The following is a 19,981-nucleotide window of genomic DNA, read 5'->3' as shown; positions in this document are numbered from 1 at the left end:
TCCTTAAACGTCCGATTTTAAATTTAAGGGCCACTAATAATTGTGACTTTTTTGTACAAAAGATAAATGGTAGTATTCTATACTTTTCCTTAAAATTTAGGGTCTGGTTACCCCCATGGGGGATATCAATGGGGCACTAGTGGTGTCAATGAGGCCCAGTAAATAGACGAGTTGATATGAATTGGGTTTGAGTCTGGACCAAGGGTCAGGTCCAAACCTGCATCCAGGTAGTCTAGGTCTATCCCTTATATTATCTGGTTGGGTAAGGGTCAGGGTCAACACAACCCGACTGTACTTGAGTATATACATATAACATACACATATTTATAAGTATTTAATAATTTATAATATATTACAATATATGTTATTTTATCTAAACCAAGCCGGACAAGACTTATAGAGTCGGGTGCTGGTTGAGATCAACCAAGGCCAGATCAGACACATTTACACCAATACCCCGACACACCAAAACTCTATGTGACCCCAAATAATCCATTAGAAGGATGTATTGAGGATCAAAAGTTTCACATATCATCCTTCAGCCCTCCAAGATCAAGATTATGATAATTAAATTTGGAGCCTCAAAATTATTCCATCTTGAACGCTATCTCAATATATGGCTTGGACCATTCATTGCAATAGGTCCCAAATCAGTCAGCTCTGATATTTTTAAGAGCTCCAAATCCAACTTTTGGGGCCTGAAGTTGCAGGTCTATTGAAAGATTTTTAGGTCCTTAATCCAAGAAGAAATGGGTTTTTAAGCAGGTGCATGGTGTTTCAGAGCGGCCGAGGCCGCGCCCTTTCCTATTTTATCAATGTGGGGAAAATGGCAGAATATCAACTTAGGGAGTGTTTTAGTTGAGTTGACATAAGTTTATCCTTTTATTAGGGCTCAAATTACTAAACCTAGTGATATGCATTTCAATTAAACAAGAGAGAGAGAGAGAGAGAGAGAGGCAATCTTACAAAGTGTGAAAAATCAAATAATAAGTTCTAACAAAATCTTATGTTATCAACTGTTACACTCAGCTATGACAAACCTTAGTAGCCCTAGTGATACGCATTTCAATAGCACAAGGTGATGGGTACCACCCCACTATCAAGTCAGCTAACTTTTCTCCACATACTCATAAATTTTTTTACACCAACTAGTTTACAAGAGCTCTAATTCACACCTTTAGACCAAAAACAAGCACCCATCATCACCATGGTCATATGCCAAGACAAATAAATAATGTGTATTGAGAAGTGGAGAGAGATAGAGAGAGATCAGGGAATGCATAATGTGGAATGAGATTATGAGAGAGAGATTAGGGCATGTATATGTATAATGTGAAAAGAGAGAGAGAGAGAGAGAGAGAGAGAGAGAGAGAGAGAGAGAGAGAGAGAGAGCTTAGGGCATATATAATCTGTTTCCACATTTGCATCTCCATGCTTCAGGGTAATATTCAGTGGTAACAGGGGTGCCTGGTGGGACAGGAACATGAACAGGCTTGCAAGGGGTGCATTTCCCACACTTGGAAACGCAGCGGGGAGGCGAAGAGCCCGGCCCGCTCAAACATCTCCTGCTGCTCAAACCACCCCTCCCTACTTTACTGCCAACAATTGCACCATTCACCTGTAAATCTCCATTACCATTATTAATAATAACATATTTTTAACCATTGCAGACGGCAAACATAGCTTTCAAGCAAGATAGCTTTCACGAAAGACCCACATTTTTCTCATAGATACGCACGAACAGTAGCATGCTAGAGAGAGAGGGCTAACGATCAGATATGAGAGAGAGATGTAATGAACGGAGATGAGAGAGAGAGAGGCAATGATCAGATATGAGAGAAAGACAAAGTCCACATGCATAGTAACACACTGTTGAGAGATAGGGATAGAGAGAGAGAATACTGTTCACATTTTAGAAAGAGAGTGAAAGAGAGAATATTTTCACGTTTTAGAGAGAGAGGGAGAGAATGAGAGAGATAATACTGTTCACATTTTCTTCGGATTGCCTCACATCTTTCACATACGAACACACATATGCACACGTGCAAACACCTAGAGAGAGAGAGAGAGAGAGAGAGAGAGATCTTCACAGATAATCACGTTTTAAGCCTTTTTATTGATCAGTAATGTATTGAGAGCGAGACAGAGAGGTCTTCACTGATAATCATATTTTAAGCATTTCTTTAATGGATCAGCTATTTTTTAACCTCAGAAATGCAAAATCTTAACTTCTAAACAAAACCCACATGCCCAATTAAGCAGTTGCATGCTCAAAGAGAGAGATAGAGAGAGAGAATCAGACCTGCTGTTGAGCTGAATCAGTAGAACCAACACTCCTATGAACCAGATTTGGAGATTCTCCACTCAGTCGAGTGTTGCCATGGCTGATCGCCGACGCGAAGAGGGCAAACGCAGAGAAACAAAGGATTGGAACCAAGAAGCAACGATGCAATGACCTTTTGGATCTAAAACCCAATTTCCTTCTCTTACTCAGAGGATCCATTGCCGATCCTTCTCCTCAATAACTCCCAACACTTTTAATAGCTTAACAACTCAACCTAATGTTACCCCACACTCAACAACACTAGTCACCATGCACAATGTCAGATGGAACCACTGTCCCATCCCCCCCTCTCTCTAATCTGCTGTTTTTTCCTGCGATTTCGTTAGGGGCCGAATAAAAAACTGAACTGGGTCTGCACCACTTTGTTAGAGAGAGAAAGTAAAAGACAGGGGACGCAAGGATGGCTAAGGCATCAGTCTCAGAATTTAATATTTCTCATCAGAGAAGCACAGACACTGAGGCCACTTCCCACCCATCTGTCTAAATTGATATATCAATACATGATTGATAAAATTTTAATGGAGAAAACGAGACTTTAATACTGAAGAAACTAGAGAGAGAAACACTTTGATTTTAGAGAGAGAAACCTAGGCTACAAGCCCTGCCCTACACCAAATCATTCCACAAAAAGTGGCCATGATTATATAACTGATTATCAACCGTAATCACGGTTAAACCATAACCTCAAATTTCGTGACAGAAATGCCCTCGAGGATCTCAAAATTTTCAGAATGGGCGTCTAATCTTTTGGGTAATTTTGCCCCCTTTTGAGCGTAAAATCTGGTCCTTTAAATATGATTATGATGAAATATTGAACGTAAATGGGACTTTTATGGAAATCAGAGTACCGAGGGCAATATGGTAAAGAGGGAGTTTTTCGCGAGTAAGGGGTTTCTCATTGCTTTCCAAAGTCCTGGGTAATCGAGCCATTGAAGAAAAAAAACAAAACACTGTTTTGGATATTATCCTAAAACAAGGGTTCTAGGGTTTTGGGGTGGACAGGGAAAAGGAAAACTCAATTTATTTTCGTATAGCATTGTTCCTTTTGATAATGAGAGGGGACACTCTAGGGGTGGCAATTGACCCGCCAGGACCCGAGGGCTAGGCTGATGTTGGGTCCGGGTATAGATCCAATTTTTGGACTCAATACCATTCTAGTCCAGGTCCGGTCTGGCTAGACCCTACCTTTTGCAATCCCTAGATGACAATAGGATGAATATAATGAAATGAGAGAGACAGAAAGAGAGAGGTCAGAGTGGGCTCGCGAATTTATGGCCGGCAATGGACCAGTCAGCCCCAACCAAGCTCAATCCTAAAACAATAGGGCCTGAGCCACAAATGGTAGCTTGAGAGCTAGCTAAGGCCAATGTCGGCCAGGCCCTTTGTTTTTTTCATTTATTTTTGGTCTGGCCGAGCCCTAAACGGCCGGGGCCAAACCTGGGTCAATCCTATGAGGATAAGGGCCAGTGCCAAGGTTGCGGGCCCTGGCAACTGCGACCCTTAAAGCACTGCCACCATTAACGCGGGCAACGGGGTTTGAGAGGGTCATTAGGTAATCTAGGGAAAGAGAGAGAGAGAGAGAGAGAGGCGCATTGGGCAATGGTCTAGCAGAGGTGCGTGGGGTATCCCTAGGCCGTTTGTCGGGGAACACCCTTCCTTTTACCATCCCTTAACCACAAGTGTCCTTCGATTTACCTCTTTTGCCCGTGAGTTTCCTAACCATCTAACAACACTAAAGATGAAAGTACACTTCTCTCTCTCTCCTCTCACTACATGAAAGTGCACTTCCTCCATAAGCAGGGGAAGCACAGTCGCTCTTTCCGTCACTTTCTCACTACCCTATCTGCTTTGCTTGTGTGAGGTGCTACCACCACCACCCTACATTTTTTTTTTTCTGCTTTTTCAATGCTGGTGTCTAAGGGCTTATCTTTAGCATTGAATTACCCAAAAATAAATATTTTTTTTAATTTTTAAATTTTAATTTTTTAAATTTTAAATTTTTTAAGATCTTGAGCTTGACCACCAAACTGAAGATATAATTGAGCGAACCGGTCGAGTAGATCCAAAATATGGCTAGGTCAAAGGAAACCGGCCAAGTAGTAGAAAAAACACCCAAGTAGGAATCCTACTGGAGCATAAGTTAGGTAAGGGGTCCAACCATGGGCGGTTAGATCCCCTAAATCAAATAAAAACCCATCAAAAATCGGTTTTTCTACATTATTATTATTATTATTATTATTTTTTTTTTTTTTTTTTTTTGAAGGTACATTGTTTTTTTTAATCAAATGAAAGAAAAGGTTTTTTCCCTGCAGTGTGGTATAAGCTCTCTCTATGCACCTCTCATTCCCCTCTCTCTCTAACCCACACTCTCTCTATATCTCCCTCATTTTCTCTCTCTCACTAAACTACCCCTCTCTCTCTTGTTTTTTCACCCATCACGACACGGCATTTCAACTGCTTCATCGTCCTCGATGCCTGAACCTGCCACCTCTCAGCCAGTTGTTTGAATTGAACGGACCCGTCCAAGCCCAAAGCAAAAGCCAGATGATAACAATAATAGTACCAAACAATAACAAGAAAAAGAAAGAAAAAGACCTGCAAAAAAAAGTGGTTAATATTTGTACGGACAGGTGCTCTCTCATCTTTCACGAATTTGCACCACCTTCCATTGCCACATTTCTATTTACTATTATCCAATCCCTCTCTTTCTCTCTCTTTTTTTTCTCTCTCTTCTCTTTCTCTCTCTTTCATGCCCATAATAGGAGGCCTACTCCTTCCACTGAAGTGCATGGTCCAAACCTTTTATATACCCGCATAGACACAAAAATACACATTTTTCCAATCTCATTTCTCTTACATGTCACATTCAATTGCTCTCTTTTTGTTTTTATCCCCACCTTCACTCTCTCTCTCATTTGTTTCCTAGCCCTTGTTTATATCCATCACACCTTTGTTCCCTCTTTGTTCTCTTTTTTACCTGTATTTATCTCTGGTCCATGTCATGTTTTCCCCAGTAGAATCAGGTGGGTTCCATAGGAAGCTATAGTTGTGGTTAATGAAGCCCGGTGCTATGCTTTAATTTTGGGCCTATTCCTCAACATGTTACCCCAAAACTGAGCACCTAATGTTGCCTTACTTGTCAATGGAGGTCATTGTCTAGACCTTGTGGGGCACCTCCCTCTGTGCCCTAAGGCTGCTTCTCTTTCTCTCTCTAATGACTACAAGCCATGTAAGAGAGAAAGGATGCGCAATGGGCCCTCGACGATTGTGATTGTTATTGTTGTTGGCCCCTACATGTCTCCTATGTTCTTTCTCTTTCTTCTTTGCATCTATGCTATATAGAAACAAATATATGTCTCTATTTGTGACACACAACGAATATTAAAAACACTGGCCTAAAAAAATTGTCAGTTAGACACGACATGTTCGTACAATACATATGTGTCTCCATATATGTATAGTACATAAATATATATATTGAAGTTCACTTGTAGTTGATATCTACTTTTATATTCGCAATAATTCATTTTTCATTATAGTAGTAAAGCATAAAATAATTAAATTAAATTGATAATCCAAAATGTGTTACTTCATGAATCATAATTTTATTCATAAAAAATTTCTTATAGTCCAATCTAAGGCTAAAAATTATTAGTTAATTATTAATTCAAATAGCAGCTTTTTGCAGGGATATTGAACATAGTTCAAATATATTAATCTAAAATCATATAATTATACCACTTGCACTCTCGATAGATCCATCTTTTTTCATGACCGGTTCTTCTGACACCATTTTCTCGATGTTAATTTTAATATGTCCATCGATGTTGCCTTCATTGATGCCCACATCCTAATATCTACAAGGACTGGATTTATTAGCATCTTGCCTCATTGTGAGCAATCTTAGATTGCTATGAACAAATATAAGCTATCAAAAAAATTTAATTTTAAAAATTTGAGACAATGACAAATACTATACTTTGTAGGAAAAAATCGCAAAAACTTTAAAAAATATCAAATACAAGTACCGGCATAAAAAGGTTGTAAACGTCAAGTTCCAAGACAACGCAAGTAGAACGATCTAACGTACTATATTAAAAGCCAATGTAGAATATGACTCATGTTATAAATGATACAAAAAATTTAGTCCGCTAAAAAGATCTTACGTCACAAAATGAGAAGGGATGAGGGAAACTTTGCAAAAGATGTGAGATGGAGATCCATGGGTCGACGACTTAGAGAGGGAAAAATCAGGACTTAGATAAAGAGAAACTCTAGAAGGTTTATTAGTAATTGAAATAAAAGCAAACTTTTTTTTATAGGAATAGTGACTTATATACAGGTAGGGAATTAAAATATTTTTTATTTTTATTGTAAACTATTTTTTAATTCTAAAATATTATTATTTTTAAAATAAAAAATTATTCATTGAAGAATAGTTTTTCTAAATAAAAAAAATACCACATTAAAAAAAAAATGCACACTATTAGACAGTTATAAGAGTGTCATACACGTTTTTATAAGTGTCAACACATGTGTCTGTGTCCACCAAATATCGACACGTAATAGGACCCTTGGAAACACGGGTTCAAGTTTCATAACTTTGCATGTTCTAAATTGAAAACGATTCGTCATTGCTGGTAAACGTTATTCAGGGGCGCTGCAGAGTTTCATGGGCACTCCACACGGTAGCAACTAATTGCCGATATAGACTTTTAGATCATAAGTGGGTCATTTATCACATTTATCGCGAAGCTGACATGACAGGAGATGCACTTGCCAAGAAGGGAATGTCTCTTTTTTATACTACAATTTGGCATTCTAGACCGTCGGATTTTATTTCTGACTTTATTCTATGTTTTAACAAAATTGCCTACAGTAGGGTTGTTAAACTATGATATGTATTTTCTCCATCTTTATTTAATGAAAAACGGTTAGGGTTTCCCCCTCACTTACTTACCTAAAAAAAGAAACTTTGCATGTGTGTGGCTTAGCAAATTTTAAAATTTCTCCCATTCTCGCCCTCTAGATTTAGCGAGGTCTAAATTTTAGAAACATGATACAATTTACGATGAGCACTAACATTAGGGGGAAAATTGGTGGTCTTCTGAGAGACCATTATCAACACATGGTCTTGCACCCAGGAGCTAAGATCAGGGAATATTTTTGTGTAACAATATTGATACATTTTTATTCCTATCTAATATGAGTTAAAAGATATTTGAAGCCCAATGGTGCTCCAAGTTAAATCTACAAACCATTTATTTTCAAGGGTAAGCAAATCTAGGGTTTTGATGCTCAAAACTCATGTTCCTTTTTTTTTTTTCTTTCCTGAATAGTATTTAATGAATTTTTGTTTTTTGTTTTGAGTTATTGATATCGTGAATCAAAGACCGTCCAAAATTATTAGATTACGACTACGAGACCACGTGCCAAGGTGGTCGTGCGTGTCCACTATGGGAGCGGCCAAAAGTATCAGCTCCTCGCGGCAAATTCCGTTCTTTACTCCGTCTCTGCATGAGAGAGGGGAGATATGGTTTCAAACGGGCAGGACCGCATTTGTACAGTATGTTACAAGGTTGCTTCCTTAAAATGTAAAATACAGATGCACCCCAAAAATCCATTGAAGAATGTTGTTTCAATCTTACAGCACATTATCTAAACCGTTCATTTTCAAGATTTTCATATTTTTAAAATTTTTATTGATTTTTATTATTTTTTTGGATTTTTAAATTTTATAATTAGATATGAAAATAGAGTTTCAAATAGTCCTAAGGATATTTTACACCAAAAATCCATGTTATAATAACATTTGTAGGTGCGCCTTAATTGGATTGTTTAAGGTTGCAACCTTATAGAATCCACGACCTTTTAAATATGGATGTAAATAGGTGGTCCATCTAAAAATAATTGTAACTAATGGTCCAAATGTTTTTTTTATATAATTATTATTTATATTTTTTAAAATTTATTTATTTATTTATTTATATTTATGATCTCTATATTAAAAATTATATGTTCTCTAAAATTAGGATTAAATTATATTCAAAATATATATTTATTACCAAGCCCGCATTCCTACAATATACGAGCTGGTCGCATGCCAACCTCGTCTTTTTGTTTTTTTACAACGGTTAGAAGGCGAGATAAATAATGTGGAGACCATTTTTTAACACAGTTATTGACTCGGCAAGTGTAGGCCCTAAAAATTCATTAAAAAATATTTAAAAATTATTAAAAATAAAAGTAAAGTTATAAAAGTAGACAAAATCAAAAGGTGACATAAAATTCCAAAAAATAGAAAAATAAAAAAATATAGGCTTACAAAATTTTCATCTATGGTTGAAAATATTTAGGAAAAATTAAAAAATAGGGCAATGACAAAAGCGACTCACAAAACATTGTAAAAACATCGAAATCATATATATAATTTTTCTACATTGATTCTATATTTTTATACATTGTCATAAATTTTATAATTTTTTTTAGTGGCCCAGGCTGCAGATTCTATACTTCTATATATTTTTTTACAAATTTTTTAAAAAAATTTAGTGGCCCTGGTTGCACCAAGTGCCGAGTCCGAGTGGCCGAGTTTTAAATCGATGCTTAGGATAGGAACCTAAAATGTTCCCCTAATGGCAAGGGATTGCTTGAGAATGAAACGAAATAGGCCCCTTCCCTTGCACGTGTGAGTGAGCACATGCGCATGCACAATGTTGGTGTGCATTATTACATGATTAGACATGATTGGATCCATCCGTATGACAACTATCAATGTTTCAACCACCCGATTGAAATCTGGCTTACAAGTTTCTAACATCCCCATTATAGTACTTTTTAATCCCCATTATAATACTTATTAAGGAAATATAAAGGGTGCAATTTGCATAGAGCCTTGGCTCTAAACAATCAAAGTAAAACACACTTTCAAATGGTGTCGAGAAATGTGGTTTCAATACTAAAAGACTTTTTGATGGATTTAAAATATATTTTTATTTTTAATTATAAAATTTAAAGCTTCAAAATTAGTGCAGATCAATAAAAACTTGAAATTCTTGAAGATTGACGGTAAAAAAATGTATTACAAAATGCACTATTTCTAAAACTTGAAATCTATTATTTTCTCATGTCCATACTTCTTGATGTCAAGATGATCGATTTGAGGATATTTGAGCATCAAAACAACCTCTTTTAGTGAAATTTTTATGAGGTAACCCTAATTAAATTGTTTAGAGCTTCGGCTCTATATAAACTTTCTCCTTTAGGTAAATATAAAGAACAATTATTTCATGTGGGGCTGGATTATTGCATAGGTGTAATATAAGTCCAAGGAATAAAGCATCCATTTTCAATAGTTCGTACATCTAAAAACAATTGAAATTAGCGGTCCAAATGTTTTTTTAATAGAACTATTGTCTCTAATTTTTTAAATTTATTTACTTTTTCAAATTCATAATCTCCATGTTAGATATTATATATCCTAAAAAATTAAGTCCAAACAATCCATCTATAAAATAGATTTATTAAGGGGCCCACATTTCTACATGTGCGGGTTTGGCCCACATGCTAACCGCGTCCTAAATATAAAAAGCTTATGTTAGGGTGCTCATACTATAAAACATTTTATAAATGTATTCAACAATTTTTTTAGTAAAGGTATTTTGGTCATTAGGGGGGTGTGACATCATCTACATGGGTTGTGGATGATATTACACCCCTTTTAATGACAAAAAATATCATTACTAAAAAAATGTTCCATATACAAAACAAGGGTATGTAAGTATCCAAAATTTGTTGAGTACAATTATAAAATGACATTGTTTCTATGAGTCCATGTAGAAATGAGTCACTTCTTAAAAATATATTTTTGAAATGGAGTTTTGGACCTAATTTTTAAGGACATGTAATCACTAATATAGAGACCATGAATATGAAAAAATAAGTAAAATTTAAAAGTTACAAATAAAAATTATATCAAAACAATATTTAGACCGCTAGTTTTAATTGTTTTTAGATGGACCGCCAGTTTGCATCCATCTTTAAGATGGATGCTTTATACATCGTGGACCACAAATGGAGAAATGCAGTTCCCATCGCATGAAACAATTTTCCATTATAAATTTCTCTATAGTGTGACCACTCTAATATAACACAATATAAAATAAGAAATTAGAAAAATGAGAAATAATATGTTAGAATAAAATTGCACTTAAATAAGATACAAAACAAATCTGCATAAACTCTTGGCTCTCAAGACTTTACCCGTTTCTGTACTCAAGCGGTGGCTTGGATCTCAGGCCACATTTGGTGGCTCAAGCCTTAGTTTTTTTTTAGAGCTGGGTCAGCGGCCCATTTCCTCCACCCATTACCTTCCGGTAGACAGAACTGTCCATTTCCACCAAGCTATCTTACAATAGTTTCATTTTACTATTAGCTTCTATTTACGTGAGAGAGAGAGAGAGAGAGAGAGAGAGAGAGAAATTTACGTCTAAGATATTTGTGTCCCTTTCCTTCCAATTCTTCAAGTGAGGAAAAAATAAAGAAAAAAAACATGTTTGTAGGGAAGTAAATGGAAATTTAGGTTTGAAAGATGTCGGTGTTTTGGATTGACCTTTTTATGTTGAGAAGTGTTGGAGACATGTTAGAAAAGGTCAAATTAATCCCAGACATGAAGTAATAGAAATTGCTATGTCAAAATCCAACGGGTATCGTCTCTTCCCCTCTCCCCTACTCTCAAAATCTACTGGTCTACCTAAAGCTTCTTTGTTTTTTTTTTTTTTCTCTTTTTTTTTAACTTTATCCCCATCTCTCTCTCTCTCAAAATGTTATGGGAGATTAACTTAAACTTACGGTTTATATAAGGTTGCAATTGCATTTATAGAAATAAGGTTGCGGTAATCTACACTATTTATTTTATTTAGATGATGTGAACGAGATATTATCTTAAAAAACGTGTTATATATTGATAATATCTTAAAAGATATGTCAAATCTATATCGTCCAAATAAAATTAACTTTGTAGAATATTACAACTTTATTTCTATAGATAAATTTGTTGCAATCATATACAAATTCACCCTAACTTAAATAAATATCATTGAAAGTTTGAATTTTTATGAAGATGTCTGTTTCTTTTCTCACTTGTTTTTTTTTTTTTTTTTCTCAAAATGCCATTAAATTTGATACTTAGAGTACCAAACTAAGGTTTTAACCTCACAAATGTATCGATAATATTAAGTATGACGAGTACTAGACATTATCTTGGCTTATTGTTTTGTTCGATACTCAATACCGAACGAAATCTTTCTTTTTTAAATAGAAACCAGTATTATACTATTTTTTTCTTTTTTTCTTGCCGAATCAAGTTCAGTACCGTCTGTAACGAACAAAAAATATATATATTTTTTAATAGAAACTTGTTTGGTACTATGACTGCCAAACTTGATTATATAAGGAAAATAAAAATAGGGAAAATTACTTAAAATCGCAAAAAATATACTTTCTAGACACTCTATCCCCACCCTAGACTTTCCTCACTTATTTTTCTCAAAAACCATATTTTCTAACTAATACCCCCAACCTTAAAAAAATAAAAAATAAAAAGACAAAATTACCCTTCCTTTTTAACTTTACCCTTTCCTTTTCCATTTACCCATTTCTTGCCTTTTTTTCCCTCTCCTTGGCCGTCTCCTTTCCTTCCTCACGGTATTTCCCTTTTTATTCTCGTTTTTCATGGTATTCCCCCTTCCCTCATGATTTTCTTTCTTTGCCCCTTACGAGGTCATTTCTCTCTCTTGAAAAGTGAGATCTTGTCTCCCTCTTTTTTTCTACAAGGCCTACTCACTCTCTCTCACAACCTATTTTTTTACTCTCCTCCTTTCTCTACCAACCCCACTCACTCACTCTCTCCCATAAAGTACCATTTTTTTCTCTCCTTCTCTCTCTACAATCGAAGGTCCCACAAGTTTGTCACTGTCTCTACGAAGGTTTTTTTCTTCCTCTCTCTCTACAATTTAAGGTCCCACAACTCTGTCACTGTCTCTACGAAAGCCCCACAGAGAATTGATATCTTGAAACAAGGCCCATCACAGGCCAAGCATGGCTTTTTAAGCTCAGGTATGAAAGAATAATTCAATTAAATATTTTTTATCTAATATTTATGAAATGAAAATATGAATCAAAAGCTTTTTAATTGTCTTTAAATTTATGTTGTTTTTGATAAAAATGTGGATGAGAACCTTTTCTTAAAATATGTTGTTGGTTTTTTTTTAGCCACATTAGCTGTATTTAATTTGTCATTGGCAATTGAAGGAATCAAAGAAAGGATAGGTAATTCTTAAGATGTATTGATTGTTTTTTTTTTTAATTTGTTAATGGATATTGTCAATGTCTCTCTATTGTCATTTTAAGGTATAAATGTTATTCGTAGTACTAATTTTTGGGTTATTTTTACTGTATTATGTTGATCTTATAGATTTTGATCCATAATATTTCTTTTGTTCAAATTTAGTAGCAATTCTTGTTTACAATAATCTTTCTTAAAATTTGCCTAGCTCTTGTTAAAATTTAATTTGTCAATGACAATTGAAAGAATGGATTGATAATGGCTTAAGATGTATTGATTTTTTTTTTCTTAATTTGTTATGGATGTTGTAATTATCTCTGTATTTGTCATTTGAAGGTATGGATGTGATTAATGGTAATAATTTTTGGGTTATTTTTACTGCATTATGTTGATCTTGTAGATGATGATCCATCATCTATCTTTTGTTAAAATTTAGTAGTAATTCTTGTTACAAAAATCTTTCTTAAAATTTGCCGAGCTGTTGTTAAAATATAATTTGTCATTAAATAACAATAAACATATGGCAAGTTCAAGGCTAGTATTTAAGATGTTGTATATGCAATGTATGAAGTAAGTTACTACAAATATTGTGCAAGATAAAAGAAAATGGGTGATAGCAGATTAATTTATTGCATTTTTTGGTAGAGAACTCCGAACAAGTGTCGATGGGACTTTGGATTATATTGGTGGTGATACATTGACATTTTCCACTGACTGTAAAACTAAGTTAGATGACATACGAAAATATGTAGTAGAGCATTTCTCACTTGACATACACTTGATATCACTGAGGTATTTTATCCTAGGAAATAGAAGATTTATGGTAAACCTCTCTATTGATGATCATATTGTTAAGATGTTGAATGCCCATGAAGGTGAGCATAATCCTATGACAGTCGAAGAGGTTAGACCCCCACAACCCTCTAATGTTTTGGTCTCTGGCTCTGAACAAAATCATGCACCAAGGTTGCTTAGCACATGGGAGGATGAACTTGTTGGGGTAGGACAACAGTCTGAATCTTTAGAATATTTTTGAAAAGCCCTTAGCAAGTTTGCTATAACAAACCATTTCGCTTACCATCTTGTTAAAAAAGAGGGATATCGCATAAGGGTAAAATGCAAGGGTGATAGATGCAAATGAGAGATATATGTTGTGAAGCTTAGTAGGACGAATGTTTTTAAAATCAAAACATAAAAAAAAGATCACTCATGTAATATTGAGACAGGCAATGATGTACAGAAAAGAGCGTTACGGAAATTTATTGCATCCTTAATCAATGATAAATTAAGTGACATTGCACATTACAAGGCTAGAGAAATCATGAGTGATTTGTCTCGAGATTATGGGGTTAAAAGTACCCTATTTGAAGGCTTGGCGAGAAAAAGCAATGACTATCAAAGACATACATGGTTCACAAGAGGAGGCATACAACTAGTTACCAGCATATGTAAATCATGTGATGGAAACGAATTCTAGTAGTGATGCAACAGGACAAGTATGACCAGGAGGTAGATTTCGTCGATTGTTCCTAAGCTCTTATGGGTCAATACATGGCTTCAAAAATGGATGTCGTCCACTTCTATTTCTCGATGGGACATCACTGAAGGCACGATACCTTGGGACTCTACTTGCTGTTAACTCACTCTATGGGGAGGACAGATGTTTCCCATTGCATTCGCAATTGTGGATGCCGAAAGTATAGATAACTGGTTATGATTTATGGAATCTTTAAATATTGATATTAAGATGGATCGTGAAATCACTTTTTTGTCAGATAGACATCCTGGTCTAGTTGATACTGTTTGTCAAGTTTTTGAGAATATTCATCATGCCTTTTGTAAGCGTCATTTGGCAAAGAATTTCAAGCAGGAATGAAAACACATATCTAATGATGTTAAGAAGGCAATTGTATGTGCCTTTATCAAAGCATGTAGAGCATATAGGCAGCAAGAGTATTTTGATAACATGATGGAAATTAGATCACTTTATGAGGACACATTTAAGTGATTCATGGAAGCATCACCAAATCGTTGGGCCACATCACAGTTTAGGGGTAATCGATATGACCAAGTAACAACCAATGTTGCTGAGTCATATAGTAAGTGGATTCTAGAAGCACGAGATATGCCAATTTCTAGTGTGTTGACTTGATTAGGAGACAAGTTATGGAACTAATAGCCGATCACAGCTTGAAAACTGAAACCTGGACTACAACACTTATCCCAAAAGCTCAAAACAAATTAAAAATAATCATTAAGCAATCCCTTTTTGTGAGGATAACTGTGGGATCAACTGGAGCAACGTATGACGCAAGGGGTGATCGCATGAATTATATGGTAAATATTATTGCACGAGAATGTGAATGCCGGGGTTGACAAATAACAAGTTTGCCTTGCAATCATGCTTGTAAAGCCCTTCAAATAATGAATAGGGATCATGTTGACTATTGTGAAGAATATTTCACAGTTGCAAAATTTCGTGAAACATAATCTATTGTTATCATGCCAGTTATTTTGATCGACTTGTCTGGATGTAGTTTACGTAGACAACTTCCTCTAGAGAAAGTAAGAGTGCTTCCATCTCACTCAAGACAGCCCCCTAGCCGACCTAAAAAGAAGCGCATCAAGCGGCAGGAAGTACCAGTGTGATCTATTCACTGTAGTCGGTGCAAAGGAACTGGTCATAACATGGCAACATGTAAAGCACCCACTTGAAGGCATATACTTGTACTTAATTTTTCTATTTTGTCTTTTTAACTTGTAGCACCCACTTTGTGGGAAATAATAGTGTTAGTACAAATAATTATCTTTGTCTCTTTTTTTTATTTATGTTAATTTTACGCTTTTAGGGCACATATACTTATGTTTATTTCTTTTTTTGTTAGTACATTTATTATTATCTCTTTTGTTTTTGTTGGGGCATCCACTTGTCGTTATTTTTTGCCAATTCATATGTACATATTCTCTTAATTGATGTGATGTGCATATGTAAAACTCTGATAATATAAATAGATTTAGCAATGCAAGACCCAGAACATCAAGAGGAACAAGGGACCCATCCACTTTGTCTGAACAAAGGGAAAATGTACGATAATCTATTTATTTTACTTCATGATTTACATTAATTAAGTCATTTTATATTGTTTATAACTAATGTATGTCATTTCTTATTGAACTTCATTTCAAAAGAAATTTTTTTTTCGTATTAATGAATCAACTCAGACTCTAGAAAAATGGGAGCTAGATCCACGACATGTAACTTTGGTTGAAAATACAAAATTGAGCTCCTTGATAGACATTGAGATCTCTAATATTGATTGCAGTCTATTGAGGGCATTTATAGGGAAATGATGCAAGATGACAAATACCGCACGTTTGACTGTTGGTGAGATGACTCCAACCTTGTACGATGTGTGGCATATATTAAGGATACTTGTGACAGGACAGCTCGTAACCGGCATCAGACCATTAGACAACAAGGCTTTCATCATGGAGTATTTGGGAGATTGCCCTAAAGGCGATAAGTTAAGCCGTCTTAAATATATTTGATCGAGGACGAAATTCGAGCAATTACCAAAGAAGCCTACCAAATTAAAATTGCTTCAACACACTTGAACTTATCTTCTTTATTTAGTCGAGCCGAATATATTTGTCAACGCATCTCAAGGGTCCACGCTTACAAGTTACCTACATCTGTTCCGAGATCTAGATGAGGCAGGAAAGTATGCATGGGGTGCAACAACACTTGCTTTCTTGTATCGTTCATTGTCTAATGTCATGGACGGGGATATACATTTTAGTGGGTCAACAACATTACTATAGGTAATTTTCACATTTCTTTAGTCAATATTTAGATATTTGCAGTCTTTTTGACTTCAAACTAATACTTCTGGTTTTTATTTGTGCAATGTTGGATTTATGAGTATTTCCCAGCTTTAGGTACCAAACCTAAAACTAATCAGTATAGAAATGCTAGAGCTTGTAAGTGGAAGAAACAACCACGCTGCAAAGACCCATTAACAACGTTTGATGACATCTCAATTGACATGGTGTTTACGATGAAAATCTGACATATCTTTCGATGAAGATCTCTCGAAATTTAACACCTCAAACTAACTAAAAAGATGTAAATAAAGTGGTAGAGAAAGTGGGTCAGATCGAATTCAGATATGAGGCCAGATTTGCCCGGAAACGAGCAAATCTACTCTCAGATCTGTGGCAGAGCCAGCACAATCCAGAGCATTAAAATACGATTTTTAAGACAAGTTAACAGATAAAAAATAAATAAAAGAAGCAAAATAGTAAAAAGAAGAAGAAAGAAAGAGGAAGAAATAATACCAAACCGAGCCGGATGGCCCAGGATTCTCGAGCCTTCGAGGGCTCGCCCGTATCAGAACTGGTCATCTTTGCCTATCTAATTCGGATGTTGACCAGCAGATATCTGGTGTAAAGGGTTAGATCTAGGTTGTTGTGCCCTAATTCTAGTTTTGATCTAGGGTTTTTGTGCCTTAGGTCTAAGTTTTCTCAGTCTTGGGGGTTAGAACTTCAAGAGGCTGGGGTTTCTATCTTATCTAGATTTTTCTAAAGTTGTCGCTCTTTTTGATGTCTGGAGGATAATTTCTTTGGTTTTCTAAGGGTTTTGTGATCTCCAGAGATTAAATATGATTTTTGAGATTTTCTCTAATTTTTTACGATTGTTGGGGATTTTCTCTTAAATTTTTAGGAATTTTTTAAGGGCTTTTCCTATTTTTGGGTAATTTTCCTAATTTTAAGAATTTATAAGGTTTTTTTTTTGTCTCTTTTTTACCTTTCCTTTGGGTTAGGAAGAAGGGTATTTATAAGATTCAATTGGTGATTTTTCCTAAATATTTTGGAGTTTTTTTGGAATTGTTTTTATTTATCTTGAAATTTTAGTCTTATCTAATTAAAGAAAACGTGTTTACTGCATCATCAGATGTGTTGAATGCGTCATCGCTCGCGTTTGGGCCTGTCGGGCCCGTTACAGCCCGGCCCGCGGTTCGACCGTTGGGTCTCACAGGGACTAAATTGTCATTTATTATATCTTTTTATCCATAAGTCTGATTCAGGCGATTCTTGAATCGTTGGAAATCTCTTGAGCTGTACTTCAAATTGAGATAGGATTTGGGCAGTTTTGGGATAATTAAATTTAGTCTACTAGGATAATGTGGTCTTAAGGGTTCAAAAAACCATAGAATTTGCCAAATTTAAAATGAGGTGTCTACAACTAGGGGCAAAAACCTTAGCTAAGACTCAGGCTAAGACTAGACTAGAACCTAGACTTACTAGACTCAATGGATTTTGGTTGACACCCTGAAATAGGGTAAGCCTAGTCTAGCTCTTAAGGCAACTCTTAAGCTTAGAACTATGATAAAACTTAGACTAAGATCTAAACTAGATGGTGCACGAGTCTCGGCTCGGACCAAGACTGGGTCTAAGTTTGGAGGGGGTAAGCAACCCTAATGTATTTTTTTAAAAAAAAATTTATCTTTTTAATTTTGATGAAACACAGTTAAACTAGACATGGTGAAAGCAAGAAAATTTTGATTTCAGTCAAAATTAACAAACTAAAATAAAATCAAAAGGGAAAAAACAGAACAAATCTATCTGAAACTAAATATTTTTTATATTGTTAAAAATTTTATTTTAGGCAAAAAAATAGTCAACAAGGCGCCAAAAGTCCCATGAATGGTTTTGTGGGATCCCATAATTTTTTTGGGATATTTGTAGTTGGGTGACATGGTGGTGTCACCCTTGCAGGGTGGGCGACACGGCTGGTGTCACCCAAAAATTTATTATTATATATATATATATATATATATATATATATATATATATATATATATATATATATATATATATATAATATTTTTATCTTGTTGATATTGATTGAATAAGGCTACTTTAAACTTGTTGATATTGATTGAATAAGGCTACTTTAGTCTTGGAAGAAGCATGAAATAAAAATATTTATGATGAAATAAAATAAAATAAAGTAAAATAGAAAAACCCAGATTGAACTAAAAAGTATTTTTTTTGTATTTTTAAATATTTTATTTTGATTTGAATTTTTTTTGTACAGTCACAAAAGAGTCCTTAGAACAGATCCACAAAGCTCCAGAGGTTTCTGAGACCTTTGACTTTGGGTAACATTGGGAGTGTTACCCAGAAAAAGGAGGGTTTCAGAGCACCAAAACGTTGGATTCTGATCACAACCGACTTTTGGGACCTTTTGTGACTGAAAACAGTGAATAAAAATCGTATTTTGAAGCTTGGATCAAGTTCGAATAGCCCCACGGTGGGTGCCAAACTGTTTACGATGAAAATCTAAAAGATCTTCCGATGAAGATCTCTCGAAGTTTAACACCTTAAACTAATTAAAAAGATATAAATAAAGTGGTGGAGAAAGTGGGACTGTTCGAATTCAAATCGAAGGCCAAATACGCCCGAAAACGAGCAAATCTACTCTCTGATCTGTGGAAGAGCTAGCATGATCCAGAGCATTAAAATACGCTTTTTAAGACAAGTTAACAGATCAAAAATAAATAAAAGAAGTACAATAGTAAAAAGAAGAAGAAAGATAGAGGAATCAATAATACCAAACCAGGCCGGATGGCCTAGGATTCCCAGTCCTTCGAGGGCTCGCTTGTATCAGAACCGGTCCACTTTACCTCTCTGATTTGGATTTTGACCAGCAGATCTCTGATGTAAAGGTTTAGATCTAGGGTTGTTGTGCCCTAATTCTAATTCTAGTTTTGATCTAGGGTTTTTGTGCCCTAGGTCTAAGTTTTCTTAGTCTTGAGGGGTTAAGACTTCATGATGTTAGGGTTTCTTCTTCTCTAGGGTTTTCAATCTAAAGATTTTTCTAAAGCTGTCAGTCTTTTTGGGGTCTGGAAAAGAATTTCCTTAGTTTTCTAAGGGTTTGGTGATCTCCAGAGGTTGAATATGAATTCTGAGATTTTTTCTGTTTGGATTTTTTGGGATTTTTTTTCTAAATTTTTAGGAATTTTCTAAGGGTTTTTTTCTATTTTTTGTATTTTTGAGTAATTTTCTTAATTTTTAAAATTTATGGGGTTTTTTTGGTCTCTTTATTCTCTCTCCTTTTGGGTTAGGGAGAGGGGGTATTTATAAGATTCAAATGGTGATTGTTTTTAAATTTTTTTGAGTTTTTTCAGAATTTTTTGGATTTATCTTGAAGTTTTAACCTTATCTGATTAAAGAAAATATGTTGACTGCATCATCAGATGCATTGAGTGCGTCATCAGCCCGTGTTT

The 19,981-nt window shown here is 35.1% G+C and overlaps 1 protein-coding gene across 1 annotated transcript; it reads right to left on the bottom strand.

Annotated features, from left to right (window-relative positions):
* Window positions 1-962: 962 nt before the first annotated feature.
* Window positions 963-3,663, bottom strand: LOC18446910 (EPIDERMAL PATTERNING FACTOR-like protein 4). The gene is made up of 2 exons (XM_006857014.3): window positions 2,303-3,663; window positions 963-1,618 (listed from the first exon to the last, which is right to left on the bottom strand). Exons 1-2 carry the CDS (start codon window positions 2,501-2,503, stop codon window positions 1,394-1,396), a joined length of 426 nt encoding a protein of 141 aa, XP_006857076.1. The 5' UTR covers window positions 2,504-3,663; the 3' UTR covers window positions 963-1,393.
* Between the last annotated feature and the right edge of the window lie 16,318 nt (window positions 3,664-19,981).

The sequence above is a fragment of the Amborella trichopoda genome, chromosome 12, assembly GCF_054954075.1.
Source record: "Amborella trichopoda isolate Santa Cruz 75 chromosome 12, AtrichopodaSantaCruz75HAP2 v2.0, whole genome shotgun sequence".
In the NCBI taxonomy this organism is placed as follows: domain Eukaryota; kingdom Viridiplantae; phylum Streptophyta; class Magnoliopsida; order Amborellales; family Amborellaceae; genus Amborella; species Amborella trichopoda.
The sequence above is the reverse complement of the archived record's forward strand: the minus strand, read 5'-3'. Positions and strand labels throughout refer to the sequence as shown.